We start from the raw sequence: 15,000 nt of genomic DNA on the forward strand, positions 1-15,000 counted from the left end.
CAGAAAAGAGCACGCACGAGGAGAATAGCCGCACACAGGTTGTACTTCAAGCCCGTCAGGTGCAGGTCATCAACCATTCCGGCAATTATTGCATTTCCTAGAACAGATCAGTCCCGGACCCTTTATGGACATGGTGCACACAAAGCACCTATACTCGTCCGATCGCTGATTCATTGGGTCAGATCGCAGAGGCGGCGACAAGAACGTGGAACGTACAGGAAGGAGAGCAGGTAGAGAAGGCAGGATAATGGAACTAGTCGCATGTCGAGTTTCCAATACACTCTACAAGAGTCAACCTCATCGTTTGGCGACCCATGTTCCGATGCAACGTCTTGCACGGTCTCGGTAGGGGACAGTTTGTCTTTGATACTGAAGGAAGACATCTTGGGGCGGAGAAACGAGGTCCAAACTTCTGTGGCAGCGACGCAGCTTCTTATCGACACCGGCCATTGTACTCTGCCTCTTGCTAATGCGCTAGCAATGTGCTTATATCAGGAGCCTGGGAAGGATTGTCCCCAAATGTGGACTCGAGTAGGCGAACTCTAACCGATCCGCGGCTGAAAGAAGTTGTGAGCGGGGGTGAGTGACTACTCAAGCTTCTGTGGCGGCGACTAACCCACGCGGTTCTCAAAGCTATAAAAAAGTAGCCCGCACATTTGTCATGGGGCACACTCAAAGTTCTGGAGCGGCTCTTGAGGAAGCTTCATACAAACCCCGTGGCCTAATGCGTCCCAAACGAAGTTTCGTTTAATCTTGGGCGGAACTGAGCGCTCGGCTATGAATGGAGCGTGGAGTCTTGGCTCTGCAAAGCTTCATCCTTCGGTCTCCGCTATCTCAATAAGCTGACTATCCATGGATGTAAAAAGTATGACGGGGAAGAAGAAAGATCACACGTACGTTGGATTCGGTAGTGAAGCTGGCGCCTGGAGGACACGCAGGCATTTTCTCAGGATATGATACGACCATGAATGCTGATGAATCTAGCCATTACGCATGAAGTGACAAAAATATCACTTTGGAGCGATTGGAAAGATATAGAAGCATGCGATCGCGCTGGATGATACGAGTTCGAGTCGATGTACAGGTTGGTCGGCGGTGTAGCAGGCGCTTGACTTATTGAAGCTCCGACTGGGTGCGACGGTGGCAACGGCAGCAGCTGAGGCCTCCTGCCTCTGACCAGCGACGCTCCTGGTGCCAATATTATGCGACCTTCTCAATTCCGTGTCCTCGCCGAGATCTGGATTGTGCAGTGTTGTAGGCTGAGCTCCAATATGTATGGGTAAATTTATGTTATTTCTTTCTCTCATGCGTTTGCAGAGCTCAGCCAAACGCAACATATTCTGTTCCAGTTCGTTGGCTACCCGCTGACCTCAACAGTGCTTACACTTCAACGCCATGCGTAATAGTATCATTGAATATTACTAGCCAGGCATTCATTAGTATCACTTAAAGCTCAGCTGGCATCCGCTGGTATCGCGACTGATCTAGACACTCACATGGTAAGACCACGTCAAGTATTAGCCATACTGACAGCATATTCGAGCTCGAGTCCAGGCTGTCTAGAACTGATTTGTCGCTTGAAGCGTCTCGGCACATCATACTTCCCGGAGCGTTCGCCACTACAAATCATGCCCGGAGTCGGTAGGTTCAACGTTGCGAGCGGGCTTCTGGGTACCCCTCTCGTATATTTCTTCCCAGCGAGTCGCTTCTGTTTGTGGGTGCCTTGATGAGACGGATGGGCGGTCTCGACAACGCAGGTGCCAAGATCACTTCCTTTTCTTACCGTGTGCTGATTCTCGCACTAGCGATGTGGGTGCACGCCGCTCAGGTGGTCTGATGACTGATCTACCCTGTTCGCCTGCACCACCGCGTCTGATTGTCATAGGCGGCCTTTCTTCACTGCGATTGCGGCGGTCGGACGTGCGATACTCTGTGTTGGTAGTATCCTTCCCCATGAATATTGAGTGCTCTCATGATTTACCGTCTTGTGTACAGAGGCGTGGGTATAACACGTTGGTAGATTTACTCGATGCGTGATCAAGCACTCCATGTATGCGTATCCGCACCCGTGCTATGTATTGAATCGATCTGATGGCTGTATTAGTCGATGGTATGTGTCATTCCAGGATTTTAGAATGTTTCCTGAGTAACCCATACTTTACGGCCCCTACGCTGCTCTTGGTCTTGTCGAAGCCCACATCGTTAGGGAAAGAAAGAAATCGAGCATGGCCTATTGGGATATCCAGGTGAAGGTCCCTTGCGTCACTGGTCAGTGACCACTGTTGGTCTCGACAAACTGGGCCTCTGCAGGCGATTGGGCGATATACTGGTAACCAGGTAACTTTGTGAACGCTCGTTGAAAGCAGAACAATAGTCAAGTAACGCACATCCAGTAATATTACAGGATATTGTGTATGTTACGCTCCGCCTGTCAAGAATCTGAAGTCAGGCTGTTTCCTTTACTTGCCACTTTCTGAGCATGATTTTCCCGCTCATGCTCGGGAGGATAGCGTGACTGAAGTACAGATTGCGTGGACGCGTCCCGTCTCCAGCGACCTTCATATCGTAGTTTACCACGATGTACGCGAGCAGCGCCTTCAGCTCAGTGGCGGCAAAAAACCGTCCGGGGCTGAGATTTGGAACAAAATCAGCGTCGTTTTCCTACACTGAAACATGGACCACTGTACCGCGCGACTCACCAGGCGTGCCGCCCAACACCGAAGGCCACATACTGATTGGACGTGTGTACGAACTGATGCTTCGTACCCTCTCCATCAACTTCGCGGAGGCGCGCGAAGCGGAAAGGGTCGAATTCGTTGGCGTTAGGGTAACAGGCGTCGTCTAGATGTAAACGGTGAGTTTTAATGTTGACCATAGTGCCCGCAGGGATGACTGTGCCGTCGCTGAGCAGGACGTCTTTCAGCGCCTTCCGTCCAGGAGCAACTGAACAAGGACAAAGATAGTAAGTATCAATACCATAACAGAACGTAGGTCTGCCACAAGAAAATGTACCTACCCAAAGAGATCCCTTTGTACCTCTGCGACTCTTTGAGGAAACTGTCGAGCTTCCGCATCTTGCCCAATGCCGTGTTCGTCCATCCCTCTGCCGCAATGATGGACCCTACCTCTTCGCGAAGAGGATTTATATATTCCGGGCACGCCGCAAGATGGTATAGCGCATGGGTAAATGCTCTGCAGGCTCCGTTGGCAGTCAAGAATGTATGAAGTATGAGCTTGGACATACCGTTGATGTCGTGTGGATAGCCTGGAAGTTGACCAGTAGAATCCTTGCAATGATGGCTTCGTCTTCTGCACCTCTCGACATCTCGTCCTCTATGATCCATTGTAGCATATCGTTCTACACGCCCTCAGTCAGCGACCTCTCGCTTGTGCAACTGGTTGAATGGCTCACCGGCTTTCCTGGCCAGTCTTGTCCTAGACCATGCTCTGAAATCTGCTCCTTCCTCGCTGCGATGACAGGCCTCAGACATGGGAGGGCGGCGCGACGTACTGTCCGCCTGGTGCTACTAGTGAACCATGCCACGATTCTGTGTGATAAGCGTCAGATCTCATTGGCACCTGCGCGCAGGTGTAGATGTGTCTCACGGTCGCAGGAAATGGGGGGACGTCTTGAGGATGAATGCGTCCTTGATAAGGTCCGTCGCTATGCTTACTGCCATCTTCAGGTATACTTCAATTCTGCCTATGATGACTTCAATTAAGCCGTGCCGACTACAGGTGTTTCTCGGACTCACATACGGGAAGTCCGACGAAGACACGGTTGCTAAGGCGGGCGACAATCTTCTGCGTCGTCGTGGTGACGTCTATAGTGGTCCATTCTGCTGTCTCCATTAGAGAGACATACAGTGGACTATCAATATTACGATAAATGCAGTGTGCCTACGTACCGTCACCGTTAGTGGGAACGTATTCAGGGAGGGTTTCCCGCAGCTCATCGACTACGTCTGGGAGGATGGCCGGCAGGGTTCTCGTCAACTTATCCCTGGTCAAATAAATGTGATAGGGATCTTCGTATGGCTCCTTTGCAAAGATGTGTCGTATTTGAAGGAACTGTAGTATACGATCTGGCAACGGTTATGGTAATCGCTAAGGGAGATCTGAATATGGACAAGCGACTCACCTCTTCGTTGCTCTCCCACGGCCGAGAGCTCCTCTTCCGGCCTTTTCCGGATCTCATCTACCATCTCGGGACCGTTCAGAATTATAGTCCACGATTCCAAGTCCGCAACCTTGAACGCTGAACCCTTGAACTGTCCGCCGGAGACCAACATAGTTGTGAATTGTTTCGATGAGGCGCACTTTTACGATCAAACTACGCACGCACTCTTGCATAGCCCTCTCTGAGAATCTTGGTACTGTTGAGGATGTAGTTGAACGCTGACAGGTAAGATAGTACCGGATCAGAGGGACCACCGAGGGTTGGGATATGCTGGAGCTGGGAAAACGAGAGAGCGTAAGTACATGAGGAGACAAGATTGTGATTAGAGAGCCTTACCCGGTTGGTACGCCATCGGAATACGTATATCCCTACGAGGGCAGCCAAAACACCATAGAACGTAGCCTGCGACCTGTCCATCAATGAGACAGGCATGAAAGAGAGAAGTCGGTTCATGAAGCTCCGCCACACACACACACATATATATATACATATATTTATTTACATTTAAATATGAACTGTCATGTATACCAGCTAAAACTTTTCGGAACGGCGGCAGCGCCGAATAGGAGGCGAGTCATGGCAGTCATATTTGCATATCGCTTCAAATGGTCGCTTGTCCACTGCTATGGTACGGGCGCTGTGGATGCCATGAGAGAATCAGGGTGAGCGGCCCGCACGATGCGCCCTTATATAGCCTCAAGGTGGGCGCCATCATCCGAGTCACATTATCTACCCTCGTACTCAGTAGGCTATCCTCCCTGCGTCCCCCGTGTCTCTTATAGAGGCTATTTGATCATTTTTTGTATACTCCCCCATTCGTATCACCTATGGTAGTGCTCGCGATCTCCTGTTGAGTCTCCGGTTCCAACATCTATGCTGCGCATCATTCAGAATCGAGGTCTGGTGAAGGAGTACCCCTGTATCTCCTCCCCGCTCAACACATGGGCTCTAGACGGCTTGGAGGGAGAAGGTTGTTTTGCTATCGCACCCCGCTCAGGAGTCAGAGCCAAGCACTTGGCTTTGCGCCTCATCGCCATATGTATTACATGAAGGCGGACGATCCCCATCGAGTTGGAGGTGCGTGACAGGTACATTTTCAATTCAATGAGGCTCGCGAGACTGACAGGACGGATCGCGCGCCGGACAGTGATTGGCGATTGGTCGGAGGTTCGACAGCAACTTTGATATCCTTTTATGGCTTTCATTCTATCATGTACGTCATGCTGAGGCGGGGATGATGCACGTATTGTTGTAATCATAGCTTGGAGCTCAGCGGCCTGTCTGAGGTGATCGCCCGGGCCCCTGAGCACGTTCCGTCAGTGTCGATGTGGCAAAGTGGTGAGCGCGTCGACTTCGGAAATCCCGTCTGTTACGTCCTTCATCAGAGCTTTGATTTGTTTGTTACGTCTCATCGCCTGGGTGGAAACTGCTTCGTGAACCTGTCTAGATACAGCGTGATACGTCACAGAATCATGACACGACTTCCGCGTCCTCTCAAACATATCCGTCGAGGTCTCAGGCGAGAGTTAGCAGGCCTGTCGACCACATTGTGATATGATTGACTGATCTGACCTGAAGGGAGTTATATACGCATCACCAGAGTTCCCGTTCTACGATGAACAGTGGCGTCCTATGTGGGCAATTCTCAGAACTTCCGTGTGTCGCGAAGAACAGACTTCTTGCTACGTTTAGAAAAGAAGGTTGAAGGTTCCGACAGGGGTGGCGCAACAGGAAGAGGTGAGGGATAGGCTCGGGTGATATCATGAGATCGCGTAACTGAAGTTTCTTCCAGTGGCAGAATGCAAAAGTACCGCCAATGAACTCTCACGTAAGCATTATTCTCTACCAGACAATCTCATACTACCAAGTACTACAACATTCATGGGGCAACTTGTTCTTCTAGGAACCTTAGTGAAGCTATGCAGAGAACGCAGTTCGAAACTCGGTATAGATGCCATGTGGTCAGAAAGTTAAAGTTGCGCCTTCTTGTGCTATATTTATATCTCGTGCACGTTACGAGATCCTCTGATCCTTTAACCAAATTCATCACTCTTGAAGACAGCTGTGAGACTAGAACGTTACGAAGGACATAGCTTTGTAGGAGTATTCCACTCGTTTCTACGGTACGGGCTTTCTTGCTCAATTTACCTGCTGTTCATCTGCCATGCGCCTTCCCATGTCCATTCCATCTGCCAACCCGGTATCTACCGATGCAGTACCTTTGTCTCACTATGGGACCGTAGAGGGTCTTAGCTTGCCTCTATCGCTCAAGTTCTAAATGGAGATGATGGCATCAACCATGGTCTTTGGTCGGCACCATCTCCAACCACAAACCGCGAAGTGAGACATCACCTGAGATATCGACTCCATGAGTATCAAGTCAAGTGGTCTCTTGGCGCTGTTCAAATATGTGCAAGCCTTCCATTCTGATGCAAGAGTCATCAGCTCTCGTTCAGCCCTCCCTCGAGACCATCAGCATGGTATTCTGTACAGTAGACACGAAATCCCACGAGTATACCGGAACAGCAAGGATGTCAGGGGTGGTATAAGCATTCGGAACCTCGAGTGCCCCCCATTATTCACATCTTCACACTGCGATAGCGAGCTGTTATGTCTTCCTCACGTTCCCCGGTTCCCCTTGCGCTGAGCTCCCTGGGTATTTCTCTAGATGAAACTTTCGGAGCGAATCTTCTGCTCACATTCTGTGGGCTCATGTGGGTGCTCTACTGCTGCCTTTCCGCTTGTCGCTAATCTTTTTGTCTCAAGCCTGTACGGCTTTAGCCTACACCAGATGTATCGCTACTTCCGCACATTTCCCAATGACGATAAATCTGTTCGCGTTATTGTGAGTGCATACTGAAGCGACCTGCTAAATGGAGGCTTCTTCTCACAGAGTCTCAAGGTACTTATAGTGATGTAAGGGTCAGACCACTCAAAATACGGAGGTCCCACGGCTCAATGGCTCACAGGATCGGACAAACGGTTCATTGCATCTTCACAATGCATCTGAGGTACATATTTGGCCATATTCGTGCCCTCATCCTGCTGAAGAGGACGGTAGCTACTACATGCTGGTCACCAACTTCTCAGACGTTCTGTCCCTCTTGAATGGTGTATGGTCAGTTGCTCGTTCCCTGTGTTTTTTGTGGGTGACGACTGACTGTAAGTCATCACAGGTCCCTGAACGTGAGATACAGTGACGTTGCACAAGAAATGGACAATCGCTTATGACCCCTTGTGTTTATAGGCTCTTCCTACAGTCTCGGTAAGGTTTAGAGTGATTATATATAATTATCCGTCTGAGACCGCATACCAGGCTCCAATCATTTTTCTGTCACAACTGTATGCTTTCATTACACCGTCATGCTCGTACTAGAGTACTGAAAGCCGTTGATCGTGCTAGATTCTTCGCAAGACGTATCGCTCTTGGCAAGTTGTCATCTCCATAGTCTCCTCAGATCTCGCTGACCCTAATGACGTAGTTGGTCCTAAGTACCGCTTGATTGTTATAGTGGCGGTCAGTTTCAGTCGCATCAAGTGTCGAAGTCTTCACCGGCTTCATATTGTTTGCAGAGCATTATACTTCTGAGCGAGTTTGGTAGGCATCTAAGAATTTGTATCTGTCTACCAGCTGCAATAACTGACGTGGGCTCCACAGGCTTTGCGATTGGTGAGGTAGACATCCGTCTATGTATGAACCACTTATTCATGTCCTACAATGCAGCTATCGCGTACAAAGGGTGAGGGCGAGCGATCAATTTACTGCTCGACTGCTGACCCATTGCAGCTTCACAGTGGCGTTGTCTTTTGACAGCGGCGGCAGTCGTGTTAGTAAACAGTTACTGTCACCGCCGACGCCAACAGAGTTGACTGACAGGACCTGTGGCTGTAGTGGCTGATTACTTCTGGACTGGCGATATCCTTTGCAACGGACCTCGTTTTTACACCAACACTGGCCGTGGCATTGTGGCAGAGCCGTGTAGGCCTTAGCCGGTACATGCTATAATACTCCGTTGGAGACTGACCTTCTTCTGACACCTGTTATTTCAGGGAGCAGTCTAGATACGAGCTTTTCACTACCTACGTCGTCAATACAGGCGAGCACGATTCGTTTCACTTCGAGAAATTGAGTTGACACAATCAATAGGGCTACTTCATTGGTACTCACTTTCACGTTTATCGCCTGTGTCCTCCGCTTGGCTGACGTTCTTTTGACGGGAAGCATCTTCAATGGCGCCGCGTTCATCGCGGTGAGTCACTATCATGGGGTATCGAATGCATCACTCAAGCATCCCAGTGTCTTGCTACAAGCCCCTTTTCTTACACGTACGGAATACCTGAGATTATTGCGACACGATGTACGTACAGTGGCAATCCTTTCATGATAAGCCAGCTTCTCATTGACAGTTAGTGTATGCCAATACATTGCTTTGTGCGTAAGTACTAGTCTTTCGTCTGGTTCACACAGACCCATAACGCTCGATTTTCTGTGCCGAAGTCTGAACTCGCGCGACCCGAAGAAAGCGCTCAGTATCTTTGATGGCGGCTCGTACGGCAGGAATCTCATTCAACGCATGAACCATCGAGCCGCCGCAGAGACATGGAATGTCCCTCAGGTAGTATAGTTCATATCTCTAAGTCCCTTCATCTAAGCCGCAACGCAGCTCACACCTCTGCCTTGCCCTAGATTCCAGACGATCCCCAAGCAATTCATATCAATGTTACGACTGAGGCCGAAGGAGCATTGGACATAAAACGAGACAGCGCACCGCAGTACAAGCACCATATTGTCTAACGTCTGTCAGGTTCACTTCCGGCGACTATGGTCCTTGGAACCCCGTTGTTACATGTTCTTCAACTGACGATGTCTGACGTGCCAATGCAGGACTCCCCTATAGATATAGCAAATATGTAAATCACCCGTAATTTGCGCCCGTCCGAGATCCCATCCGTGCCATAAACTGAGACCATCTCTTGAGACTCGTGAACGTACACTTATGTATCAATATATATATGGCTATGATTGTCTTGCGCCTTGTATGTATGTCAAGCCTCTCTTTGTCATCAGAACCACCGTAGCCCAGACGTGCACCTCCTGCAGAAACCAGGCTGGCGATGACTTCCATCGGATCTGTCCGTGGAGTTGTCCTATGAATGAACCAAGGTTGATTGTACTGAGGCTGCTAGCCATACCTGTCAGCGACCAGATGAGGGAGCGGCGCACGAGAGACCGAATGTCGGCTCACGGATGCCAACGATGCTGAGAACGGCCCTACTGCAGTCGATTCCCTTGCGGTAGTATCAACACTAGATAGCGAGCGATATGGTGTAGCCCGCGACGACGACGGAGATTGTCGCCAATCCATCCTGGATGTAGAAGAGTAAAGGGTCTCGTTCTACACAAGGTTCCAGTACCAAAGTGCGCCAGCGCAACCGTGAGGTTGGCATTAGAACTTTCAGCATGCAGAAGAGACGGCAACCGACCTCCGACGGGCCTGATCATTGATGATGTATTATTCGATGGCGCTGGTTGGAGCGCTGGCAGCGATGACTCCATTCTTCGTCGGCGCGGGCTCAGAATGGCTTGCAATACTGTGTCTGAGAACGATCTGATACAGGGTACCGATCATGGCATGAAACTCCACCCGTCACTCGATATCCCAGCGACGAGGACATGTCAGGTCGCGACCTCGAGGTCCGAACAGCACTGGCATTAAACCCTAGCGTGTACAGTACTTTCTATCCAAGGCATAGGAGTGTGTGGACGTGGTATCATGACGGGTCTGTGATTTGACATCAGCATCTATCGCACGTAGCATCCGCCCAGCATGGACGTCCATACCCCATCACCACGCCTTCCCATTCGCCGCCTTCGCATGCCCGTTCGCATACCCACTCTCCTTCCCCTCCCTCTCCCCATCCTCATACCCAACCTCATACGCCTGGTACAGCCGCTCGAACCGCTCCAGCAGCACCTCCCCCGCGTTCGGGTGCTCCTCCCACACCGGCACCGCAATCACCCCCGTGCGGTCCCGCCCCCACTTGTCGTTCTCGCTCCCGAAGCGCAGCGCCATCACCCTGTCCGAGCAATTCTTGTGGTACGCGTGCCAGTACGGGTACTCGACGTCGAGCGGGGAGATGCGCGGCTCGCTGCGGACCGTCGGGACGGCGGCGAGCGGGACGAGCGCGAGGTGGATGGCGGAGACGGCGGCGGAAAAGAGGGACATGAGGACGTGGGGCGCGCCGAGGAGGCGCACCTGCGACACGCTTCATGTGTGAGCACGGAGAGGAGAGAACACGAGAGAGGTCAGGGGAGGACGTACGATCCAGAATGAGGCGATCATCAGATACCTCCAGCCCGGTATCCAGATGTTAAGCAGCGAGCTCATGTTCGTAGAGGTGATCCCTGGGGACACGATCAGGTGGTGGATCTCCCCGTGCGGCGCGACCGTCTCCCCCAGACTCGACGCACGCCCAGTTTCCTGCGCTTCGATGGTGCGCTTCTCGAGCTCGGACACGATGAGCTCGATCTGGAACTTGGACGCTTGGTACGAGTGGTAGGTCTTGGTGAGCTGCCAGTCGTCTGCCGGGTCGAACTCGGGCTCGGCGTCCAAAGAGGACATCCAGAGCACGCGTGCGGAGCGGGAGGTGTGGCGAGTGTACGCGAGGAGAAGATCTTGAACAGAGCGATACTATCCAAGAACCACGAAGGTCGATTGGGTGCAGAGGGACAATAGCTGCGGACAGGGGGACGTACCAGCATGTAATGCCCAAACGTGTTGCACTGCCAAGTGTATCCGAGGTTGTCCTTGCTCAGAACGCCATTGACCTGCATGTTTCGTCGAGGGTGGTGGACGGCGTGGACAGGCCAGCGGAATAAATCCAAGACGAAGCCGAGAATATCGAGGTGGCTATACGTCGCGGTGCCGGCGTTGAATATGAGATGTGAGATGTACTCGTATCTATGGAGAACGAAGGGTCAATCGTCCATCCTTTTCGTGGCAACGCCGTAACACAACCAGAGGCGAAGGGGGGACGCGACCCAATGACACGAGCCACACAAGATCCACGATCCACGAATGTGGATGATCGATGGCGGCCATGTGCGCGGGGTATCTCAGTATACGCAATCAAGGTATGAACAATGTGCGGATAGTACGGGAAGGCACCCAGGGATCCGGCCAGCACCAATTGTCCTGTGACACCTACGCGCGTATTGATACCACCCTCTGTCCCTTGGACGGAGTAAGGCAATTGTGTAATAATAATTGTCCTTACAACGACCCCGACGTGCATCGTCGCTCTATGTTCGCCCGTGCAAAATACGTGCATACGATAAGGACATCTCGTGGCAATGCAGGGTTCTCACTAAGCTGAAGAAACGAAGGTGGAAATCACTCTGTCCTAACTTCTCTCCGCGCCTTCCTCTTCCAGACGCGGATTAACTAGAACCTCTCGCGGAGTCCGCTCTACACGCGGATATCGAAGTGAGAACCGGGAAGGAGAACTCACCTGTCCGAGGCCCTCCTCCCGAAGTCTAGCACGCTCCTCACCGACGACAAGTCCAACGTCTCCAACTCCAGCCTCACGTTCCTCCGGAACGTACTCGCGTACGCGTGGTCCTTAGATCCTAGTGATATCTTGGCTATATGTTGGTCCAGTAAGGCGTAGAGTCTCGCCCTGGCGTCCTGAGCGCGTTTTGGATCTCGGCACGCCATGATGATTGTTACGCCTGCCTCAGGGTCGCTGAAGTCGTATTCATTCAGGATACCGTGGTATGAGCGGGCGTAGGCGGGGTCGGCCTCCTTGACATTGAAGAACGGCTGCGCATCAGGAGGATTTGCGGAGGAGAGGTTGACCAGAAGTCTATGGCAAATGCCGAAGCCGACGCCGCTGAAGAAATGTTGGTACAATTGAGCGTCTGTGCAGGGCGAAATGCCACGCACCCGTTTGCGCCGGTGACCACAATCACCAAACCCTTCGACATGAAGTTCAGGGGTCTAGTGGTCGGGCAATTTGAGTAGAGGGAAACGGAGGAGCTGGAAAGGGTGGGGAAAGAGCAGCGCTGCCCGTGGTAAATCCTGCCACATCGTCCCATACGGCCGCTATTGGCGCCCGAGCGGCTTTCCCAATGCGGGAAATTCCCGGCCCGACCCGTGTCCCGTCGTCGTCGACAAACGATGGAACATGATTGCAAACTGCCACTGATCTTCCTCCTTCGTCTCCTCACTTCGAACCACTCTTTCAAGCCCCCAGTGCCTTGATAATGACATGGCAGCACGAGATGGTACTACAACGCCTAGACCTGTCAAGTTGGATCGGCATCCTGCTCACCTGCGAATCGCGCGGGGATGCAGTAGCACTCCAGGTGAGATGCGTGCGAAGTAAGGGCGAGTACTCTTCCTTAACCACAACCTGCAGCGGAACGCACGTATGTCCCCTACGAATAGGCTAGGTTTCAGAACTTCTCTCTGCATGCGCGCCCTGCCCTGAGCGCCCTCGTGGCCATCACGCTGCATACTCAATCATTGCCAAATGATTCCGCGACATGTCACAACATGTCTCCAAAACCGTTGCCGAAGGCTCCTTCACAACTCAATAAATACCACGACTCTCATCCCCACTGCTCTACTGACGTGTCGAGACCATGGTCGTGTATCCTGTGCGTACTCCGGAAGAGGTGGGCACGACGGTCCCGGTTGACCCCAAAGTGCCCGCTGAAACGTATACATACGACTACATCGTCGTCGGAGGTACGTGTTCCTCTGATGCCCCTCAAGGTGTTCCGTGCTCATCCGACTACCTTTACACAGGTGGCACGGCAGGCTGCGTCCTCGCTTCCCGCCTCTCTGAGGACCCGGATACCAGCGTCCTGCTCATCGAGCAAGGCCCCGTGGCCGACACATGGGCCTCGCGCGTGCCCACAATTTCTTCCAATCTCTTCGCTAAGGATAGCTTAGCGGCGCACTGGTGGTCGACGCCAATGCCGCATGCTGACAATCGCTCGCTGGGGGTCATGCGGGGTGAGGCTCTCGGGGGGACCACCCGGATCAACTCAATGTTATATACGAGAGGTGAGCTCTGCGTCTTTCTGCGCCCTTGGTCCCCCCATGCACTGGTACAAGATCTACTCGGTCATTCTTGAATGCATAGAGTGGTTTCCTGCAGAGCTGCGTGCATGTTGCAGTTGAGTTCGCGGAGGGCATGGGCTTCCGCGTAGCTGTTGCCCGAGCCACCGTGGGGCTGTGAATGCCTCTTAGCTCGAGCGAATAGACATCTCCAGGGCTCATTCCATAGCGTGTCTGTTCAAGTCGACCTTGGTAGCCATGGCTTCCAGTACTGCAAACCGTCACGGCGAACGGAGACCGTGGTAGTTCCACACACTGCGTTTCCCATGCCTGACATGCTAGCTATTCACCAACTTGCCATCAGTGCTCACATAACGTCCAGGTACTCCTGGAGACTACAATCAATGGAAACTGCTCGGCAACGACGGCTGGGGCTACGACGACGTCGAGCCATACTTCGTCAAATCCGAGAGGACGCATTCACTTCCCGCGTCCAAATACCGCGGCAAGGCAGGTGTGTGCACCCGATTACATGACTACCGATCTTGTTCTTGACCTACGATCGGTGCCGCATACTTAGGCCCGTGGCAGAACCAACAATTCCCTATCTCGCAATACAAAGCTGTGCCGTAGTGAGTCCCCCTTGCCCCTCGGCCATGCCTGACGTTCATGGCTTGACGTCGGGCGCAGCGTGCACCGTGCTCTCCAGAAAGTCGGCATCGAGCGTCACCCCGATCTCAACTCGCCGTCCATGCCCGCAGCAGGCACAGGCACGCTCGACGTCACGGAAGACAAGCAGTACCACCGCCACTCAGTTGATCGCGCGTTCCTCCCCGCAAAGCTTGCGCATGAGCGCAGAACACGATTGAAGATCTGCACCGCTACGATCGTTACGCGCGTGGTGCTCGCGGAGGAAGGAGATGAGGTCAGGGCGACAGGTGTGCATCTTGAGACGACGAATGCGAGGAAGGCGTGGAAGCGGTATCTGGCGACGGCGAGGAGGGAGGTGGTGTTGTGTGGGGGTGCGCTCGGGTCGCCACACCTGCTCATGCTGAGGTATGCTGGTTTCGTTCTATGCTTGTCAGAGATCCACGCTGAGCACTCGTGAAGTGGGTTGGGTCCGAAGGAACACTTGGAGAGTAAGAGCATCCGAGTGGTACGTGACCTGCCAGCAGTTGGCAGCTATCTGGTGCGTTGTTCGTCAGGTCCATGTGCATTCGTATCTGAGCAGACGTACAGCAAGATCACATCGGTGTTCCGCTGACCTTCGAGGTCCCCATTGAAGATAGTCTGCACATCCTCGAAGTCAGCCCCGCGCGTGTCGTTAAAGAGCTCCTGAAGTATCTCATCACCGGCCGCGGCGCGCTCTCCCATCCATTCCAAACCGCTTCAACATTCATCCCATCTCGCCTCCTCGACGATAAATCTACCGTCTCCGTCAAAGACTCCTCCGACCTGGACGCCTCCATCCCTGCGAACAGGCCCGACATCGAGTTCATGTACATTGGGAACAACTGCACGGACACCGATATTCCCCGCACAGGACTCTTCACCCTCCTCTCCGCAAATATTCGGCCGAAGTCGATGGGCTCCGTGCGCCTCGCGTCAAGCAACCCGCGCGTGCGCCCCGAAGTCGACCTCGGGTACTTCACCCATCCAGAGGACTACGTGCCCCTGAGGAAGGCCATCCGTCTCGCCCAACGCGTCGCGGGGGACGTGAGGGAGCAGGGCTATCCGCTCAAGGACTTCATC

The 15,000-nt window shown here is 52.7% G+C and overlaps 3 protein-coding genes across 3 annotated transcripts in view; 1 reads left to right on the forward strand and 2 right to left on the reverse strand.

Annotated features, from left to right (window-relative positions):
* Window positions 1-2,445: 2,445 nt before the first annotated feature.
* Window positions 2,446-4,597, reverse strand: DICSQDRAFT_63272 (cytochrome P450; the record flags this gene model as incomplete). The annotated part of the gene is made up of 11 exons (XM_007366960.1): window positions 2,446-2,629; window positions 2,700-2,943; window positions 3,017-3,190; window positions 3,241-3,358; window positions 3,413-3,548; window positions 3,607-3,699; window positions 3,752-3,842; window positions 3,909-4,071; window positions 4,161-4,271; window positions 4,346-4,456; window positions 4,517-4,597. 11 exons carry the CDS (start codon window positions 4,595-4,597, stop codon window positions 2,446-2,448), a joined length of 1,506 nt encoding a protein of 501 aa, XP_007367022.1.
* Window positions 4,598-9,875: 5,278 nt separating this feature from the next.
* Window positions 9,876-12,229, reverse strand: DICSQDRAFT_162108 (uncharacterized protein). The gene is made up of 6 exons (XM_007366961.1): window positions 12,127-12,229; window positions 11,693-12,073; window positions 11,340-11,483; window positions 10,938-11,142; window positions 10,504-10,872; window positions 9,876-10,437 (listed from the first exon to the last, which is right to left on the reverse strand). Exons 1-6 carry the CDS (start codon window positions 12,165-12,167, stop codon window positions 10,027-10,029), a joined length of 1,551 nt encoding a protein of 516 aa, XP_007367023.1. The 5' UTR covers window positions 12,168-12,229; the 3' UTR covers window positions 9,876-10,026.
* A 598-nt stretch (window positions 12,230-12,827) lies between these two features.
* Window positions 12,828-15,000, forward strand: part of DICSQDRAFT_107718 (alcohol oxidase) — a gene marked incomplete at both ends in the record, with an annotated part of 2,445 nt that continues 272 nt past the window's right edge. The window contains 7 exons of the mRNA XM_007366962.1: window positions 12,828-12,933; window positions 12,994-13,254; window positions 13,631-13,762; window positions 13,829-13,880; window positions 13,939-14,304; window positions 14,359-14,437; window positions 14,488-15,000. The exon at window positions 14,488-15,000 is cut by the window's right edge and continues 272 nt beyond it. Coding sequence (XP_007367024.1) covers window positions 12,828-12,933; window positions 12,994-13,254; window positions 13,631-13,762; window positions 13,829-13,880; window positions 13,939-14,304; window positions 14,359-14,437; window positions 14,488-15,000 — 1,509 coding nt within the window. The remainder of the gene's footprint in view (window positions 12,934-12,993; window positions 13,255-13,630; window positions 13,763-13,828; window positions 13,881-13,938; window positions 14,305-14,358; window positions 14,438-14,487) is intronic.

This window comes from Dichomitus squalens (assembly GCF_000275845.1).
Source record: "Dichomitus squalens LYAD-421 SS1 unplaced genomic scaffold DICSQscaffold_21, whole genome shotgun sequence".
NCBI lineage: Eukaryota > Fungi > Basidiomycota > Agaricomycetes > Polyporales > Polyporaceae > Dichomitus > Dichomitus squalens.